Source organism: Gasterosteus aculeatus, chromosome 17 (assembly GCF_964276395.1).
Source record: "Gasterosteus aculeatus chromosome 17, fGasAcu3.hap1.1, whole genome shotgun sequence".
Taxonomy (NCBI): Eukaryota; Metazoa; Chordata; class Actinopteri; order Perciformes; family Gasterosteidae; genus Gasterosteus; species Gasterosteus aculeatus.
The window spans coordinates 19,601,107-19,619,797 of record NC_135705.1 but is presented as its reverse complement, the minus strand read 5'-3'; the positions used below and the strand labels follow the sequence as shown (position 1 = coordinate 19,619,797).

At 43.9% G+C, this 18,691-nt stretch overlaps 2 protein-coding genes across 3 annotated transcripts; both read right to left on the bottom strand.

Annotated features, from left to right (window-relative positions):
- Positions 1-3,394: 3,394 nt before the first annotated feature.
- On the bottom strand, positions 3,395-8,588 carry arfrp1 (ADP-ribosylation factor related protein 1). Its single transcript, XM_040204576.2, has 7 exons — positions 8,164-8,588; positions 6,967-7,054; positions 6,327-6,409; positions 5,799-5,880; positions 5,621-5,691; positions 5,315-5,415; positions 3,395-4,704 (listed from the first exon to the last, which is right to left on the bottom strand). Exons 1-7 carry the CDS (start codon positions 8,254-8,256, stop codon positions 4,617-4,619), a joined length of 606 nt encoding a protein of 201 aa, XP_040060510.1. The 5' UTR covers positions 8,257-8,588; the 3' UTR covers positions 3,395-4,616.
- Positions 8,589-11,633: 3,045 nt separating this feature from the next.
- On the bottom strand, positions 11,634-17,136 carry LOC120835833 (chitotriosidase-1). 2 transcript variants are annotated; one of them, XM_078092307.1, is made up of 13 exons: positions 16,952-17,136; positions 15,505-15,577; positions 15,357-15,411; positions 14,407-14,433; positions 14,104-14,308; positions 13,978-14,034; positions 13,526-13,691; positions 13,294-13,418; positions 13,030-13,153; positions 12,745-12,927; positions 12,545-12,661; positions 12,324-12,456; positions 11,634-12,193 (listed from the first exon to the last, which is right to left on the bottom strand). In XM_078092307.1, exons 3-13 carry the CDS (start codon positions 15,379-15,381, stop codon positions 11,937-11,939), a joined length of 1,419 nt encoding a protein of 472 aa, XP_077948433.1. In that variant the 5' UTR covers positions 15,382-15,411; positions 15,505-15,577; positions 16,952-17,136; the 3' UTR covers positions 11,634-11,936. The 2 variants fall into 2 exon arrangements, with proteins under 2 accessions (XP_077948433.1, XP_040061031.2); XM_040205097.2 differs by having other exon boundaries at positions 15,505-15,609; positions 16,952-17,086.
- Positions 17,137-18,691: the final 1,555 nt, after the last annotated feature.

Here is an 18,691-nt window from a genome sequence, read left to right as displayed (position 1 = left end):
CTGTGTCTCTGCCTTGATAATGAGTTAAGCGGAAAAGGGGTCGTCCATCCATCAGCAGGTTGATCTGCTGTTCCGCACGTCGACGGTACGGACCTGTGTGGAAGGAGCACTCAGTACCAGGAACACTTTGTGTGGAGGACCCGGGGCTCAAACAAACAAATCACACAATTCTTATTTGCATCTGCTTATACAAGAAAACACTTCACCTTTAAGAAACAAGCACATGACTTTGACCCCGGGGCCCAGCGTTCATGACCCCATAGGATACCTACACTTTATTACTGTTATCACTCTGTTATCACTTTGCTAAAACCAGATGAATGTTTTATTTACCACAAGTACTAAATCAGGGGTGTCAAACTCAATTGCACAGGGGGCCAAAATTCAAAACACACTTCAGGTTGCGGGCCGAAAAGAATAAACATTTATTGAACACACTAAAATTAAATGTTTCTTTTAACATAAATATGAATACAAACAGACAGGAATGTTATTCTGCAATAAATAAACATAAACTTTAAATAACTTAAAATATCTTGCTTTCCATAAAAATATATCCAGTGAAAATTATACAAGTTAGAGATATGAACATGCTGCAAAAAACCGCCTGAGAAAATAATTAAAAATTGTGACAGTGCTTGTGCTTTAAGTAAACATTAAAATAACAAATCAAAACATTTGAGTTTCTTTGCTTTTGTCATTTCATATAAAAACACCTTAGATTTTAAATATCACAAATGATTTTACTCTCCATAAAAATATCTCCTGTCAAAATTATACAAGTTAGGAATATGAACATACTGCAAAACAAAACAAAACCTGGAAATTTAAATAAAATGTGTGCTTTTCAGTAATAACAAATAACGATTCATTCAGTTTTCTTTGCTCTTATGCTATTTTATCAGAGCTGGATGCTTTGCATCTTTTTTCGGCAACAAGTTGGTTTATGTTTGGCGCGAGGTCCCGTGTTGTGGAGACTCTCAGGATGGACTGAAGGTGCTCATCAGTGAGACGACTCCTGTGTGCTGTTTTGTTTGTCTTCACTGAGAACAGCTTCTCACGCAGATATGTGCTACCAAACATGCACAGGGTTCGAGCCGCATGTAGACGGAGCTGGGACATTGCTGCGGGAATGGAGTGAATAAACAGTGACGTACTTTGTCTTTAGTGTCCCATTACACTGCAGCTCAATCAGCTCCATCTGAATCTGCACAGGTGCAGTTTCCACGTCGACGGCAAATGGGTTGCGAAACAACTCAAAATTCTTTTTTTGTTCCTCAAAATCACCAAAGCGCCGCGCGAACTCTGTGCGCAGTGCGCTCAGTTGATGCGTATTTGGGAACACCGTTGTGCCCCATTACTTGGCAACAGGGAAAGTGGGGCGAGTTGCACTGGTGCATTTGTGTCTCCCATAAAATCAGCTTCACTTGAAATGCCTTCACTGCGTCATACATGTCAGTGATCATGCGGTCACGTCCCTGGTTTAAGGCATTGAGACGTGCGGTTATGTCAGCCAGAAACGCCACGGAAAGCGCTCGGCAAGGCAGCTGAAGCGCTGCATTATGGGATCTGTAGTTTATTTTGTTATCAGCGCTTCATATCGTCGGGCCATTAGTAACAATAATATTAAATGATCTCGCGGGCCAGATATAATTGCATGGCGGGCCAGATATGGCCCGCGGGCCTTGAGTTTGACATATATGTACTAAATACAGCAGATCAACATGCACAGAATGCTGTGACCATCATCCCAGTGTCCCACTTGGTCCTCCTCTACTTATGAAATCACCAGGGTGTTATTAGTAAAACGCGTCGTTCATCACCAGCCTCAGAGGGCGTCGTGTTGTGTTTTGCTCTACATGAGTCATCTGTAGTGACTCGCTCCTGCAAACCGCTGCTCTACAAACCTGCTGCTTCCAGGAGGACGTGGGACTGTGGAAGAAAACCTCAGCTGCCATGACCATTACACCGATACTCACGGACCCCCCCCCACCCCCCCCCCGCCTCATCGAATAGACCTGCACATACGAACAGGAAGGAAACGTGTCTGGAAGTAGTTTCAACCAGGTGAGATGTCGCCAATAATTCTGTGATGTGCATTTTATTAGTAGGATTTCTGAGGGAACAAACGAACTAGTCTTTAAGTGAGGATTAAATCCAATAACCACAACAAATGAATTAAATCATACGATCTCAGAGCTGTCTCTTTAGGTTTTAGTGCGTTCATGCTGCTGTTACGCATCCATCCTCATCCTCATCTTGTCTCTCCTTATTGAAGTAGTTTTGTTACCAAAAGTGCCACAAAATATAGATAAGACATTTTGAGGGATGAGAAGCCGGGGAGGAGGCAGAGAAGAGGCTTTGCAGGGAGGGTCTCGGGGGTCAAAGGTCCCGAGCATGAGGCATAGGTGAGTTCTTGTGAGTGGATCAATATTATTGACTATACTGATATTACATGGAATAATAAGCAGTGACCATGAAGAACAACTGCTGGGGTTCAAATATTATTGTGAGTTCATCCAGTGTTCACGTCTGTCCCTCAGGTGGATTATTGCAGTTATGGTGATGCTGATTAATCACACATCACAGCAGCAGCCACACAGAGGGACAGACGTGGGACACAGAAGCGAGACGCTTTGAGCAGCATGACGCGTCTCCATTACGATACGGAAACAAGACCTCCGCTGTGGGACTAATCAAGTAATAACTCGTCACTTTGCCTAAACGCAATAAACAGGAGTTACAGTTGGTTCGAATTTGTATATATGAGGCGTCTCCTAAATACGTTTGAGAGGACAAACAACATGAACTTTGTGTGGAAGTGAGGAACGAGAGACAGACGTTTAGATGCAAAAGCCATCAGGCTGATGTCTACGTCCTGCTTGAAACTCAAAGCATTACTGACTTGATGTGAGATACAGAACTGCACGAAAACTCTGAGAACGTTTCACCGTTGTCAGTGTTAGTTGGACGGCGGAGAGCCGGTGCCGTCCCGCCCAGAGACACGGCGTGTTAATATTTATAATCCGGTGGTGGCCCACAGCGTTTACCAAGCAGCTGCTGTTGTCTCCTGCGATGGAGGCAGCGGCTGCGTCTCATAACCGGCTTGACCTCCAGGCTTTCGTTTTGGACTTTTTAAGTCAAACGTCAATGCAGAGCTGTTCTGACACACAGAAAGCGAATATTACGAGGAAGCAGTGCGATTGCATTCCACAGGTTTTATCCATTAGCTAAAGCCGCTAACCCTTTACAAGGAGCAGCCTATCAGGCCCCCTGCTGGTCCTCAGAGGGGATCAGAGCTGCGGGTCACAGCTTCCTGTGGTGCCCCGTCCCTGACTCGTGTCACCGTGACCCTCTTTATTCTCCACCTTGAATCAAAACATGAAAATGTGTCTTTGAAATTAGAAGTTTATTATCTTCACGTTACCCTGCTGGTGTAAAGTGATGCAGCCAACGATAAGGGACCAAGGCGCTCGCGTAGGAGCCCCAAGGAGTTCAATTGTCTTGAGTACAATAGAGAAACACAAAAGTTAGAATGTAAAAGGAAAGGGTTTTTCTCTCCTACATGTAGAGTTGGGAAAAAACAGTTTGAGCTCACATTTGGATTTTAACTCTCCACACAACACAGCTGTCAAAATAAAAGTCATGAAAGAATGTCAGAAGCTCCTCCCACTCAAGTTATTTCTTCCGATTTATCCATCATGACGTTATTGTGAAGCTAAAAACCTGGTGAATAACTAACACAAGAAAGTAGGGTAGTGGACGTTCCTCAGTCCGAGGGGGGAAGTGTGCAGATTGTTCCCGTTTTATCTGACATATTTCAGTTACATTGGCGTCGACCAGCAATCACACATTTTCCCATCTCCATAAATACTTTTGATCGGTGTTGAATCCCTTTAACAACGACTACAGCGCAGTGTTACCCTGCTTTTCACACAGTTCACAGCTCATAAACTCAACGGCAGCATGGATCCTCCCAAACAGTGGACGTTGTCCCTGGGAGGGGAGGGGGGGGAAGACCGCGAGTGTTGACAGACCATCTCCAAGCCACGCCCCTTTTCTGTAGTCGCCATAGAAATGATAAAGTAGTAGAACGGACGTCAACGGGGCGGCCGACTTCCACACAAGCGGAGGTGTGGGTGTTCAGCTCTCTGTTGGCCCAGTCAAATGAGCACAGATAAGATACTGTGTTCTAAGTGGCCCAGCAGGAGGCATGGAAACTGTTTAACATATTCAAAGAAAGGGCACGTGCACAACACCTACAGTATCACTGTTGGTTCATATTGCTTTACACAAGGTGTGTAGGGTGGAAATTTGAGGTAAATATTGTTCAGCGAGTCTGATCCTGAGCGGCTTGTGTATTTCAGCGGCGACAGGTCGCGCGTCCACGCCCGTCCGGAGACAGAGGAAGTCAAGAGACTCGGCAAACGGCCCAGTCGAAGCCCACCTGAAATGATGCTTCGTGATCGACAGAACTAAAAAGGTCAACTGAAAGCTGAAATACAAACTGTTCAAAGTCACAGCAAAACACGAGGAGCGGGCGGAGAGAGCACCGCCTCCAGGGTTCACGCGGAATGTCCTCCAGGAGAGTCCCTCAGTCCAAAGTGGGCGGCTTCCTACGTGATGTCCTTCTGCCGGGGGGGTCGGTGGATGTTCCGGACCACACACTTCACCATCCACTCGATGCCTTCGTTCACCCCATCCCTGTTTCCAAACAGAAGGCACTCACTACTTTGTTCTTCTGTCCAACTACTCAAGAAGTGCGTTTCCACAGTGAGGCCTCAGGGCTGGTGGGTGTGGTGGAGTGTGTGTGTGTGTGTCTGTGTGTGTGTGTGTACAGTGGTGTGTGCACAGCTGTCAGTTCGGTGAAGCTGATAAAGAAGAACGAGCTGCGTGTGTTGTTCTCCTACCAACTGCCCCGTCAAAATCAGACAACAGTGTTATAAATAAATTCTGTAAATATAAATACCCATGGCTCACCCGTTTAAATCTCCATATTGACGCAGAAAAAGGTTTGATTGACATGTCTGCAATCAGAGTGTTCTGAAGTGCAGCTATTTCAATGTACAAATCTGGGCCTTTTATTTTGAAGTACCTCCATGTTGATATAGTTGGATTTGATTTCCCACATCCCTTTAACGTTAGCTTTGCTCACTTAGCAGGTGTATAATGTGACGATTTCTAGCTCAGCTGTTAAGCAGAGAGCAAAAAGAAGAGGGACTCAGGAAGGACCCGTTTATGTGAGTACGTTCCATCACGGGTTACGACTGACGGGACACACTCGCCGTTCCATTCAGCGCCGCCGCAGTCTTACCCGGTCAGGGCGGTGCAAGGCTGGACCAGACAATCCCTCTTTCCGATCTTCGGGGCCGAGTCACTGAAGGCTGTTTTAATGTCCGGCACGGACAAACAATCCTGGGAGCGCAGAGCGGAAAGTGGAAAACAAGAATTATTTCATAAGGTTCCCGGACGCCTTCTATTTGTCTGTACGACGAACAGCTCGAAACCTTAAGATTTGACATTACGATGAAATAAAAGTGCAATAAGCAGCAAGTGGGCGGTGGTTTAGGTTTAAAATGAGTCCGTAATAAGCTGAAGAGGTTTAACGATCACACAGTACCGGCACATCCTGTTTGTTGGCCAGCACGAGGAGCGGGACACCGTCTAACATCTCGCTGCTGATCATTTTCTCTGCAGACACACAGTCACAATTAGCAAAACATGACACACGGTGAACCACAGTCATCTGCTCTCCAACACCGCAGCCGGCCTGTCAGCCATGATACTCCGTTACTCACCGAAGGCCTCCTTGGATTCGGACAGGCGCTCCTCATCCGTGGAATCGATCACGTAGATGACGCCATGGGACTCGGCGTAGTACTAGAGGTCAACAAGGAGGTGTCAGAGCAGCTTCCTCACATCTTCTCTGCTACGTGGATCTTAATGTCCAAAGACCTCTTGCGGGTTGCAGGGATTAACAAGTATTTAAAAAAAACTACTCATTGGTACAAAAGGGGAATAAGCAGCAGCAAAAACAAAAGTTACGATATCAGCATTGTCTCTGTGCCGAGCCGCTACTCAGCACTTTAGTATCGGGCCAGAACTTCACGATAGGTGCATCACAAGTTAAAGAAGAGGTGGCTCCTCATTTCACACGTGAACAATGACATCCTGCTCTCAAACAAATAGTGATGACTGAACATAATCCAGAGTCTTTGATCTGGGTCCGGACTCTTACACGGTAACAAAGGCACGTTCCCATATATCCGTCACAAAGTAATGCTATCAGTGCATATTTCCTCCACCCTGATTCATCCATAACTCACTTTGTCCCACAGAGACTGCAGCTCGTCCTGACCCCCCAGGTCCCAGAACATGAGACGAGCTTTGCCCACATCGATAGTGCCAACTGTGAAGGAGAGCGAGACATGAATGACAACTGTAGAGCTACACTGTAGAGCAGCGGGGCAGATCACACACACGCTGTGAGTTATAAGACGTATCAGATGGTTCCAGAGTGGAGAAGTAGAATGAAAAACATCTGGACTGAGTTTGTCCAGAAAGCAGCAACACAACAAGAAAATCAAGGCGAAATGCCAATTAACGCTCAGTTCATCAAGAATAAATAAAAAGCACCACGGAAGAAGAGGAGCGTGCATGAAAGGCATTTGATTTCACATTGCGCAGCACTAAGATGAGGTGGTTAAACGAACGCCAGTCGGACATCACGCAGTGAAAAACAATGTTGAAACGGCTCTCGTGTGTCGGTGTGAGAAATCTGTGTGGAGCCGTGAGACGCTTTTCACTGATTTTCCACTGAAGCGTTTCATGCATGAATTGAAATTGCGCATAAAAGCAGGTGAAGGGCAGCAGAACTATTGTGCACTCAGCTAATAAAGTACACAAACACCTGTACTGGTTCAGAGGAAGCAAGCACAACTTAAGACGTGAGAATAATTTACTTACTGTTCAGGCCAACGGTGGTTGTGATCTTTGATAAATTCATGCCCTTATAGTTCCTACTGAATTTGGTTTTGGTTTGCTCCAAAAAGGTCTGTGAAGAGACAAAGCAGTGAGATAAATACACATTTTATATTGCATAGCTCACATGAGAGGGGCTGACATCACACAGCAGGGGGGCCGGGGTTTAAACACCACCACAATCAAAAACGGAATCATAGTTGTCCTTTGTAAAAACAGGAGTTCAATAGCCATTAATTTGATGCATAAACATTATGGTTTAGTTTTTTTTGTAATTATGTAATTATCATTCTATAAGAAACATTTTGTCACATATATTTATTGTGTGTTCAAAAAAAAAAGTTCTGAAATGATTTTTTATTTACATCACAAATAAATGTTTTTTTAACAGGGGTGTGTAGACTTTTCATATCCACTATATCTCATCATTTTCTGTGCACACATTCTAAATGATTTTTATCAATGTGCACTGTCCCGTATCAAGTAAACCAATGAAATAAATGCGACAGATCTTTTCTCCGTCGCTCCTCCTTCGTTTCTCTCCAACAAAAGGGTTTTTCGTGTATTGGAGGTGAGGACCTCCGGACAGATGGTAAAGCCCTCTGCAGAGAAACGATGATTTGTGATTTGGGGTCCCTTTAAGTTCCCTTTTATCTTTAGTGTTCATGTCAGACCGACTGTGGTGTCAATTTATCTTGTTTGCTTTGACAAATTATTTTATTTCCGTTGATTTAATGTATAATTCAAGGCCCATATAACCGGCTTTCACATTAATAACAATAATTTTACGGAACAAAATGTAAAAGTATTATAAAACTCAATCAGTTGATGACCCGCAACAGTGCGCGATGCAAACATCCCATTGGCTCTCCGTGCAGGAAGCGGTGCGATGACGACTTCCGGTTTGGCCTCCAAAAAATGCGTCATCCCAGCAGCGCTCGGTGCGTCCTGTTCGTACGCCGGTATCTAAATGCTAAATCCGTATAATGCGACCGGCGTGGTGCATTCTCGTTCTTCGCAGACGACGGTTCTCTTAGTCTGCTCACGCAACAAGCAACACACGCCAAATGACGACGAAAGCACCACAACACACACGGCGTCGTTGACACAATTGTGTCACAATGTTGCCGGAGGGGACGATGGAGATGACTTTAACTTAAATCAAATTATAAAGTCATTTACCGTTTTCCCAGCGTTGTCCAGTCCCAGGATCAAAACACAGTATTCCTCCTTCTGGAACATGTACTTATATAATCCAGATAATAAAGTATACATCTTGGAAAAAAAATCTGTTAACTCCACGATTCCTCGCTAACTAGTTATGCCGAGAGTAGCTCGACAGCGTAGCTTATGCTACACGGGCCACACGCTGCTTCATAGCGACCAACAACCATAAATACATCAAAAGAGTCCGTACAAGTGGTGGTTTGTCACTAGTTTGCTGCTCTCAAGCGCTCTCTGAGAAGCGATGCTACGTGTTCTCTAACCAGGAAGTGCGGCCGCAGGCATTGTGGGAAATGAAGTACAGAGCGTCTCGGTGGACACTGCGGTGAAGGGGCGGTACGTTCACGGAAAACCGCAATTCCCAGCAAGCGCTCCGGTGTTTGCTTTTAGGAGCGTAAAGGACTGGCGTCATCGCGTTAAAGTTAAAATGTACCCTATTAACGCCAAAGTTGATCATGAAACATTTGAATTAACAAAAATGAATGAAAATATAGAATTTGTTGCATAATGGTGAATGTAGGATCATTCTATGGATTTGATTTACACCATTCTTTCTCTGCCACTGTTTGTTGACATTACAAATAGTTCTTTGCTGCTATATTAATGCTCTGAATGTCGTTCAGAAAACCTTTCAATAATGGATGTAACCAAAACTGAATAAGTAACATGGGAAAAAAGATACAAAGCATCCACGTCATCTACCATCATGTAATCATTGCTTACTTGGGCAGTTTAGCAGGTTATTATTGCACTTACAGAGTAATCAATACAAAACCCTGGTCAATAAAAAAACACGTCAAATCTCGACAGATACTGCAATCACACAGCTCAGTATAGTAACAGTAGTAGCGGCTGATAGTATAAAATGTGCTGGTGGTCATCCACAGTAAGCGATCTGTGGTCACTGTTGTTCCAAAGGCTGACAGGCTGACAAATGTACAAAAAAATGAATTGAACTATAACTGTTGATAACATGTATTCTGTTCAGTCCAATACAAACGATAGGTTCAAACAAAGGACCATGGTCTGTTAAAATTAAACAAAAATCTTAAAAGATACGAAGGACGATGGTGTTGGCCTGTGCATAGCAGAGGGAACGAGGAACTGGCTCCTTCAGGAAGAACCTTCAGAGAGATGTTTGTATAATAGCGCCATCGTGTGAGTGAAGTGATTACTAGTAACTGATAGTTTAGAATGTATAAGAATACAATTCTTTAGTTCTGATAGATTATTGTTAGATAGATTATTCTGTAGCTTGTGCCAAAATAATAAACAGACGCCCATCGAAAAGTTCAAAGAGCCAAAAACAACTTGATAAGATTGCTCACAAAACACAATGAAATAACAGTTAGTGATGCGAAACAGACTAGTAGAGGTTGTACTTGCGCCAGCTGAGAAGGTACAACCTGCCTGATACTTCTACTCCGCCATCATCCAGTCTGTCCTCTGTTCTTCCATCACTGTGTGGTTTGGATCGGCCACCAAACAGGACAGAGCCAGACTGCAATGTACTGTCAGGCCTGCAGACAGAACCTCTGGTTCCAGCCTGCCCTCCATCCTGGACTTGTACACCTCCAGAGTCAGTAAACGGGCTGGAAAGATCACTGCAGACCTTCGCAGCCTGGACACGAGCTGTTCCAACTCCTGCCCTCTGGGAGGCGCTACAGAGCAGCGCACGGCAAAACCACCACAGGAGCAGCTTCCTTCCACGGGCCGTCCCTCTGATGAACAATTAACCAGACACCTTCATCTGCACCACTTATTTTATATTGCACATTCCAGTAAATGTTTATGCTTAGTTTTTGTGTTCTATTTAGTTGTTTTTTCATATTTTTTATATTTCTGTTGTTTATTTGCACATCTATGTACGATGGAGAACAACGTGTAACCGGAGACAAATTCCACGTATGTGTAAACATACATGTCCAATAAGGCCGATTCTGATTGTGACTCTGGACTTGAGAACGAGCTGTGCCTCTACGGCCAGTCTCACCACAGGGGGGCCAACTGATATCGTTGCACTCATACTCCGTGTTCTCGTGAGCGTGAAGTAGTTACAAGCTAAGTGCTGATTAATGGACTCATGAAGAGTGCTCGTGTTTGTTTGCTCATATCTCCAACCTCAATAAACTCAAATCAAGAAGTTGACGTCATTCCTGATGCCCGGAGGTTACCCTTGACTCCCGCCCGTCATAGTGAACAGATCTGATTCACCATCACAGGTAGTTAAGGCCCTTGCATAGCTTGACAGGCTGTTGCACGGACCACAAGTACGTACGCAGAGTCGCACTTTGAGCCTTTTGTTTCATGGTTTGTCGCTCAAACGGCCCTATTTGGGCAAAAGGAAAGAGTTCAGACAATTTTCTCTTTAAATGCTTATTACGTATTCAAGTTCCTCCACAAACATCTGTCGAGTGATTCGGTGACCCTTGCTATGGCAAAGAAAAACTCACAGTTATAAATTACGTCTTCGTTATCATGTCCCCTAAACAAAGTCTGCTGGATTGCAGTCATTATGTGAGTCCGGGCGCAAAGTTCTCTCCCTGCATCACCTTCCTCACATGCTACTGACGCCGGCATTATCGCTTTGAAGGGGAGTATTTCAGGGAGAAGCAGAGATCCACATGTGACCACGGGCCACGACAAGGCCCGGACGGGTTTCAATTTATGGTTTTATAGCATTTTACTATTTTTTTCAAATTAGTATTTAAGGTCCTTATCTTAGTCTCATATTTCAGGAACCCAAAAGTTAATATGTTAAAGAAAAAAAACAATCCAAAGAAAGTTAGTGTACTCTGTCCTCACAACAGGTTGTGTTTTCTCCAGTTATTGCTAAACGTGTGCAGCAATAACTGGAGAAAAAGTAAAGCGCCCTTGTGAATTGTGTTCTGTGACCATGGAAATGGACGTTCCCCTTCAAACCACTGCGGCGGCCACTTTAATGTGTAGCATTGCCGTCGCAACGGTTTCCTGTGTTTTCTAAACCATAGCACAGGAAAGCAAACTGCTGTTGCATTTGTTCGGCAAATTCTTTTTGAAGTTGAAGTGAAGAAAATCTGTCTTTGTGTTCTGTGGGTGTTTAGATCTTTAGAGTCCAGCTGTACGCTTGTATGTCCACGTTATGGCTGCGCATTTGTTACATATATAAATCTCGAACTAGAAGGATGATTTGGTGACACTTTGTCATTTCATCTGAGGTTAGATTAGCTCCTCCAGCTCCTTTGCAGGTAATGATTGCTCTTCTGCCATGTCTCAGTACATAAAGGCCAACTGTGTGACGCGATGGGAGCGGAGATGATGTGACATTTCTTGTCACGATGTGACATTTCTTGTCACATTTACCGATTCTTGTTTCATTTGATAATATGAGCCTTCCACAGCTGTTTGACTTAATAAGACACGACAAAATGCATTTCAGAAGAAGGTGATCAAATAAAATATGTATTTATATATGTCAAAATGTGTTTTCACTCAGCAAGGTAAGAATTCATACTGTCACCAGTGGTAAAAACATGACACATCCCTCCAACTATACCGTCTGATAACATGTAGGTTTAAAACACAAATATGAGGAAAGTACTACATTTGAACAACTACATAACTTGAAAAAAAACAACATTTAGTCATTTAGGCAAATGATCGTGTACACAGAGGATCCAATAGAAGCGTGACAGGGGATTTAATCGCTGACTTTTGCATCAGTTGTATCACACGGTGTCTCCGCTCAGGGCTCAGGGCCACGTGCAGCACTTGCAGCTGGTGTTGAAGACGGTTCCGCTGCCGCAGCGGCTCAAGTGGGTGATGCCACCGGCGCACGAGTAGAAGCTGGTCCTGTCCTCGGGGTGGGGGTAAAGGCCGTCAGGTCTGCCGTTGCAGAAGCCGGGTCCTGGAGCGTGGGTGGTGGTGGTAGTGGTGGTGGTGGTGGTTGGAGGCGGGAGGGTGCTGGCACCTGGTTTGGGGGTCGTGGTAGTGGGCAGAACGGGCAGTTCTAATGGTAGAGGAGAAGGAAGGGGTTTGAAGCGAACAAAAACACAACAACAACACACTCAATGTGATTGTTTAACATGGTGACCAAATGGAATTGATCCCTTGGGGATAATAGGGCAAACGTTACATACCGATATTGAGAAGTTTGCGGAGATGACTCATCAGAGGATGTTTACCCTCACCACAGAACTGTCCTGCAAAGTCATCCAAATCGAGGGCCCACACAAAGGCACCCCCAAACTTCTCCTCCTGCAAATAACGCACCTGTTGGGGCAAAAATTAAAAAGAAACAGGTGTAAATACTTTTTATTTGCTAGGAAGTAGTTCGGCGAATCAGCTAGGAATTGCCTACCTTGGTCTCATAGCTCTCCCTGTTGTCAAATCCAACCCACTCATTGTTCTTGGTGGCGTAGGGAACCTTCTGGTCATCGATCCACTGAACAGTGGTGCCCTTCAGGAACCCACAGATCTAGACGATGGACGTCATGGGGTTTGTGATGATGTGTGTAACCGATATACTGCACAACATGTAAAGCATTATATGAACTATACCTCGTAGTAGGACCAAAATCCCGCTTCACGTGTGAACGGTCCGGCTGATGCAGGACCGTTAGCTGGGGCTCCAACACCAGTGCTTGATGATGTCAGACGGAAGGTGCGACCATAAGTAGCAAATCCCATCCTGAGCTTCTCCAGTGGGGCGCCGTTGTCTCTCCAGTACTTCATGGCATAGTTCTAAAAAAGTTGATGGAAGAGCCAAAGTAATAGTAATATTATTAGTACCAAAGGCCGGGTACCCCTAGGTTCATGCGTCTCCTCTTACCAATGTCAACTTACCGTGTTGAAGTAGATAAGATCACCATTGTCCTCGGATCCACGGAACAGTGGGCTGTTGTGTCCAGTGAACGTCTCCCAAGTTCCATGAAAGTCATACGTCATCACATTGATAAATTCCAGTTCCCTGGAGATGGAGGGAAGGAAATGTTGATTGATTTTCTCTTGATGGAAGAGCCAAAGTGATGCTAATATTCACAGGACCAAAGAGCAGGCGTCCCTACGCTCACTCATCTTCTGTTAATCCATAAAAGAAAGCGAACTCACTTGGCGATCTCAGCGATCTCGAATCCAGCATCAATGGTCGCCTTTCCAGCCGGCACTGCGGCAGTCACCATGAGCTGAGCCTTTCCGGTGGCCTTGGCCTCGGCTGCGTAGGCTACAACCAGTTCCTGCAAATAAAGACCACAGAGAGTCACAAAGCTGTCAACGTCATCTAAACCGTAGTAGTAAATAGTAGCTGTGGATTGTGGCTAGAAAGGCAGCCATGAGTACCCACCCTGCAGAGCAGAGTGAACCGCTGTTTGTCCTCTGGGGGACTCCCACGAGAACCGGGGTACTCCCAGTCCAGATCCAGACCATCAAACCCGTGAGTCCTCAGGAATTTGATGGAGGACTGGATGAATTTCTGACGGTTGGCTGGTGAGGACACCATGATGGAGAACCTGCAGGGAAGATGATCCTCTGTTCATACTTAGCCCGCAGCTTTTAGAATAAACAACTGGCCGCAATTTTCAAGGCGAGCGTGATTCGTATTTTAAATTGGGTTCATAAAAAATATGTTCCGTGGTTAATATTTTTTTTGTACAGATGAGCGTCAAAGCTAAAGACCAAAATATCTAGTTAGTGTTTATTTAGTGGTTCTTTTTTTCTAAACAACGGTTGTGCATCATCAAAGCTCAACGCCATGTTTAGGTTGTGATGAATTGTGTGATTTGAAAGGTGACTCACTGTTGAGAACCAAAGTTCCATCCACCGACAGCCAGCAGAGTCTTCAGGTGAGGATTCCTGGAAACGGCGCAGACAGTAAGTCATCTTCCTCTCAGCGCCTGACCTACGTCAACTAATACCACTTACTTGCTCTTGAGGCCATTGAAAGACTTGTAGAGGATATCGTCATTCCACTCGTAGGTAACCAGCTCGTTGTTATGGTTGAGGATGGAGAAGGCGTAGATCAGGGTGGTGCAGAGGAAGGGGTCCACATCTTGTGGCATGTACTTCCCCTGCCCAGGTCTGTACTGGGACCAGTTGGTGAAGTAGCATATCATCTGGGTGGCGGATCCTGTGAGTAGAGGAACATAAAGGAGAACTGAGTCCAGGCACTTCAAGTGAAAATCCAGATAAGACGTTGCCAGCGGGTTAAAAGGTATTAAAACTTACCCAGCTGGCACATCACCAGACAAAAGCCTAAAGAATATGGAAAACAATGGTTAGACAAAGAAAGGCACTGACCCCAAAAATGAATGACATGTCTAGTAGTGTGTTGGATTTGCTGCCATGTTGCAGATAACAACCAAAAAGATGCTTCTGTTGAGTAGAAGCATGTGGGCGAACTACGGCCATGTGACCACATGACCACAAGCCAACGTCTGCTCATTCTGGGCTCATGTAGGAACAATGCAGCCGGGTCTGTGAATACGACCTGCTTATATGTATCTCTAAAAGGCCCATTGAAGGTGATACACAGCACACACACAGAGAGTTAAATTGACTGTCAGATCGTCAGTGTTATCAGTCAACTCTTAGTAGAGTTAAACAATTTAACTCTACTAAGTGTCACAAATAAATCTGATCAGTGTTAAATACCCTCTACGTAGAGTTAAAACCCTTGACTCTGGATAATGGCTCCAGCTCTTTCGTACAGTTGACTCTGTAACTTTTTGCAGTGTGATTTCAACTCTGCACTTCAACGCCAGATAATTAACTCTAAGAATTCTGCTGTGCACAAAAGCATTTATAATCTGTAGGTGATTCAAGTAAACTTACTTATTAGTATTAAATATCATTTTAGCCAAGAGATATTTTTTCAATGCTACACTCAATGCTACTGTTCAAGATGATTTAGTTTCTGTGGCCCAAAAACCAACCGAACCCAAATTTCCCTCAACAGGGTTTAACATTTTTAACAACAAATGCACATGAATGAGTGGAAGGAACTCAGGAAGTAAAACACAGGAAGGATCCCTCCCCGAGGAGAGTGGCTGGATAGATGCAATGAGTGCAGAATAGGTCACCATGGTAGGACAGCGCATGGACCATCTGGATGATACGATTAGTAATGTTACTGTCTGTTATTGAGGATTAATACAGAACCAAATCTGCATACATACCTGCTAGAATTGTGAGCCTGGTCATCTTGAGTTCTCTTCTCGCAATGCTGGAGTCCTAAAACACAAAGTGAACCAGAGTCAATGACAGAAACAACAGCAGAAAGCAACCACAGCAGCCTAGGAAGAAAAATGAAAAATAAGAACTTACCTTGTATACTCAACTCACGACCAGAGGAGAAACCCAAACATCAGCAGCAAAGTTTGGCCTTTTATACAGGTGTCTGTGCACAGGGGCCAGAGGAGGTGTAACAGCCTTTGATACATTGGGGTAATAAATGTTGATTATTAGAACGCGTTTTGATAAGATCAAGTGAAGTGCGGCTCTTTGTTCACAGCATGCATTCATACATGAAACATGCCAAAAGGCCACGTCATCGGATCGCAGACAGACAAAGATAAAATGTCAGCGTCAATATACGATAACAACCAAGTTAAAAGATATCTAACAGTTAAAATGACATAATAAAATAGACATTTGCTGAACTGGTTATTTGTAGAGAGTGGAGAGCACGGCCGCGTATGGTAGCTCCTGTCATCAGTGTTAATGGGCGTGAATGGGTGAACAATGAAGGGTTGCGTTAAAGAGCTTTAAGCGATACAAGGGTACGAGTACAGTCGATTTACCATTTACCTGATCATTGTAAAATCAACTACTAGTTTATTTAGCCTGCAGAACCACAAACGTTTAGTTCCAGTTTCATATTATTGCAATGAAATACCGAGGTTTCATTTTCAGCACTTCTCTGACAACCAGTAAAAGAATTACTCTCAGCTACAGGTCTTCAATTTAAACACGTGTGTGACTGGTGATTAACGTGCACAGCCAGTATAACGTAGCTGGTGTTAAACAATTTAATTGAAACTAAGCAAGCAATTTGCTGCGTGACACTTAATATGAATGACACGCTGCACAATAATAATGCTAATAAAAACGAATGCATCATTTGACGAATGCGTGCAGGTCAGGACTAGTTAACAGATTAACAGCTTTGATTACGTCGTCTCTATCTTTGTGGGACTTGCAACGACCGTTGACCATCGAGCTTGTTTTTACACAGATAAGTGTGGAGGTGAATGGGGCATTCAGGGACACAGCGGGCTGTGCTACTCACAAAAAAGAGAAACAATTAGAATATAACATATGTAACACAATCTTGAGATGTATAATGTGTAATGACTAAATAATGACTAATTAGATGGTAAAACAAAAGAGAAATGTTATAGTTTTCCATTAGTGTCACAGTGTTCTACAACAGGCAGTGTTATCACGATATGATGCAACGCACCAACGAAGAAGAAAAAGGATACGGACCAGGAAACATATATGAAACATAAATAAATCATCTGTTTTCAAATGTTTTATCAGGAAGAAAATGTATTAAGATATCCGCGAGGCACATACGGTTTTGGTGGCAAACACTAAATGTAAACGTTTTGTTGATGCTTAAAAGCAGCAGTTCGTAATGAAGTAGTTACTTTTATAAAGAACATAGAAAAACTCTTGAGAGAAAACGCTGCAACTTCTCACTCTGACACTGTGCTGATCATAACACAAGTACGAACAAAGCAACACCGGAAACAAGTCAAATTCACACCTTGATCACGAAGGTTTAGGTGGTTCCACGTGGCCCCTGTGCACCCAGGTCATTTATTCATCTCGCCTTAAGGTCCGTGCACAATAAGGGAGGATGCGTTCAGGTAACACACGAGACATCTACTGCACTGCGTCTGTCCTGGTGGAGGGATCCTCCGCTGCCGTTCTCCCTCCTTCTTTTCTCCCCGTTAAAGCTTCTCGGGTGGAGTTCTTCCCGTGGGTTTCAGGACAGAGGGTGTTGAATGTGTACGGACCGCAAAGCCCTCTGAGGCCAATTTTCAATTTCAATGTGTGATATTGGACTCTAGAAAACAAAAAGATTTGCATTGGACTGAACTTCACTCATTTGTGTTTATCCTTCATGCTTTTCTGGCATTCTTCACATTCTTCTCTCGTGTGTCTCAGTGCCTTTGCATTCCCCTTCAACTTGTCATTTTAATAAACTTTAGTTAATTATTTACCGACAGCAATTAGTGAAGTGGGGAAATATTACCAGCTTCACACGACAATAATATTAATGACCTGAATATATATTTATTGCTCCCCACTCATAGTTCAAAGTGCCAAAGGGCATGTGTGATACCGTAATGACTGAAGCCAAAGGTAACACCTCCTAGTGGACGTTCATCAGAGATTTGCTCCCATCACGTACATACCGAGTTGTTTGTGATAAACTAGACTGTAAACGGTCCAACGGAAAAACCAGCAATGCAGAAAACTGTTGTAAAAAGTCTGCCTTATGTTATGCTTTTAGAAAAATGTATCATGTCATTTCCTGTCAACTTTTTCATGGTGAATTTTTTCCAGTCTTAGTAGTTAGCTCATACCGTTTGTTCTCTCGAATGGTGGAATTCTGCTGAGATATTGATTTATTATTTTGACTTTTAAGGGTCCATTTATATTTAGTGCCTTAATTCAACCTGTCTGCATGGACTTATGGTCCGTGGAAGAACTACAAGCTGTAGTCTAAACATAGATCATGATGTATGCACCATCATCATTACAACAATTAATAACCATTATTAAAATTTGTTAGATTTATTATTTAGACTATCAAGTCCAAATGTGAAGCAGAAAAGGTGAATTTCAAGCTCATCTTCCTGTTATTTTATTTTTTTGAATTTAACCACTTTATTTGAACATGCAGAAAGTTTCACATTTTATTTTTTATTGTTTTTAAATGCAGCCCTACTCTTTGTTACATGCCAATAAATATTAGCAAAAGAGTTTTAGAATCGTACTGAATTCATTTGATTTGTTAGTCGTGTATAGAGGACATAGAGGAATTTGTCTTGTTCCGTTTCCCTCCAGCGAGTCGTTCAGAAGCTTTGTGCATAGCGCCCCCTGCAGGGCCTGCTGGAGCAGCGAGGCCGAGGTCTGCTGGCACGAGGAAGAGAAGGAGCTGCTCCTACCAGCCGCTGACTCCTTCCCCTTCCAACGGAACCGTGACGACATGAGAAGGCTGGACCCGAGTTGATGTCAGCCATGAAAATGATTAAGAATACTTCTGTCAAACAGCCAATCATTAGGCCGATGGTCTTGATTACTGACCATCAGTAACCAGTAAGCATCCTCACTCACACACCTACAGGCAATTTAAAGTCCCCAATCAACCTGATCCCCAGAGCACGTCTTTGGACTGTGGGAGGAAGCCGGAGAACCCGGAGAGAACCCACGCAGACACGGGGAGAACATGCAGATTCCACACAGAAAGGCCACTGGGCGGAGTGGAACCCAGGAC